The 1,373-nt window shown below is 63.2% G+C and overlaps 2 protein-coding genes across 2 annotated transcripts in view; one reads left to right on the top strand and one right to left on the bottom strand.

Annotated features, from left to right (window-relative positions):
• Positions 1–150: 150 nt before the first annotated feature.
• Positions 151–741, top strand: H696_00604 (hypothetical protein; the record flags this gene model as incomplete). The annotated part of the gene is made up of 3 exons (XM_009494484.1): positions 151–205; positions 357–458; positions 665–741. The coding sequence occupies 3 exons, from the start codon at positions 151–153 to the stop codon at positions 739–741; spliced, it is 234 nt and encodes a 77-aa protein (XP_009492759.1).
• Position 742: 1 nt separating this feature from the next.
• Positions 743–1,373, bottom strand: part of H696_00605 (hypothetical protein) — a gene marked incomplete at its 3' end in the record, with an annotated part of 4,205 nt that continues 3,574 nt past the window's right edge. Inside the window, exon 3 of the mRNA XM_009494485.1 lies at positions 743–863. Within this exon, the coding sequence (XP_009492760.1) occupies positions 743–863 (121 nt within the window). The remainder of the gene's footprint in view (positions 864–1,373) is intronic.

Here is a 1,373-nt window from a genome sequence, read left to right on the forward strand (position 1 = left end):
CTCCCCCTCCTTCTGGCCGCTCTTCTCTGCACCTTTCCGCTTGCCTCGCATCCTGTCCCTCGGCCTTTTGTGTTTGGCCATCCACCCCTGGTGCCCCTTTTTATTCCTCTCTCGCTCTCTCTCTTTTGGTGAGACCCCATACAACAAAGCATGGCGACCTCACTCGCGCTCGATCGGCTTGTGGATGTCGATTGGACGTTTGGCGGTGCGACGCCGCCCTGCCCGACGCCCCTGGAACAGGGCGCCTGCTCGTCCCCGACTCTCATTGACACTGCTTCTTTGTCTTCCCCCCCCCCTCTCTCTCTCTCTCTCCTTCTCGTGACTGTCCACTCTGCGGGGCATCCTTCTCGCGTCAGTGACCGCCGGCTCGGATGTCCAGCGCCGGTCGAATGCCACTTTTGTCCGCCTGAAGATCACACTCCTGAGCCCTGATTCGCAGCTGGAGAATATTCACCTTGGTGCGTGTGGCCCCCGTCTCTGCCTGCCACGCCGGTGCTCGCAGCGGCTGCCACTGCCTGCGGGATTTCCCTCCGCCGCCTTCCCTTGTGCCCCACCCCGAGGCCAGACACCGATTCCAATCGCGCCCCTTTGTGATCACTGACCTTCTCCGGGGCGGCGCGCGGCGGGGATCCGACTCCGGGCTTTTCCCGGCCCCACCTGGCAGAGCTGAGCATCGCCCAGTTTTATGAGCTGATGAAGCAACTGGAGGAGGCTCGCCTTGCCCTGGCCAAGGCCTCCTAAACTACGGTGGCGGCCTTGCTGCGTGGACCGCCCGCTCGGAACCCTGGGCCGGGAGGAGGGAGGGGAAGCTCCCCTCGCCAGACCGACGGCCCCCGGCCACACACTGCCGATGGGGGTCCTCCCTGTGCACATGGGTGTACCCATGCGCATGCGCGGCCTCTTTGCTTTCCCTGGCGCCGAAAACAACGTGAAAAACCTACACAACACATGGACACCTGGTTCCCAAAAGGAGGAAAGGGAACAAAGATATCATCCAGCCTGGCGGGGGGGGGGGGGGGGGAATCCCATGGACACCGCGAAAGAGGTGAAGGCGAGAGCCGGCGGCCGAAAAAAACCCCGATGGACCAAGGGACAAGTCTTTGCAAGGGGGGGGGGGAGGAACACGCACAGAGGGAAGGGAAGGTATGTAGATGTATATTGTACAACCAGGCAAGAGGTGTTTTGTCGGGAGGGGGAGGGGGGGTGCCGGCAGAGCGCGCGACTGTGGGCCTCACGGACACTGTGCCTGAGAGGTCCGGGCCGGGTCGGGATGCGGCAAGGGGATGGATAAGGGGACCAGGAAAACACAAGGACAAGCAAGGGGGGGGGGGGGGGGGGGGCGCCGCTCTCTAAAAAAGGAGTAGAGGGGTGTG

Source organism: Fonticula alba, assembly GCF_000388065.1.
Source record: "Fonticula alba strain ATCC 38817 unplaced genomic scaffold supercont2.1, whole genome shotgun sequence".
NCBI lineage: Eukaryota > Rotosphaerida > Fonticulaceae > Fonticula > Fonticula alba.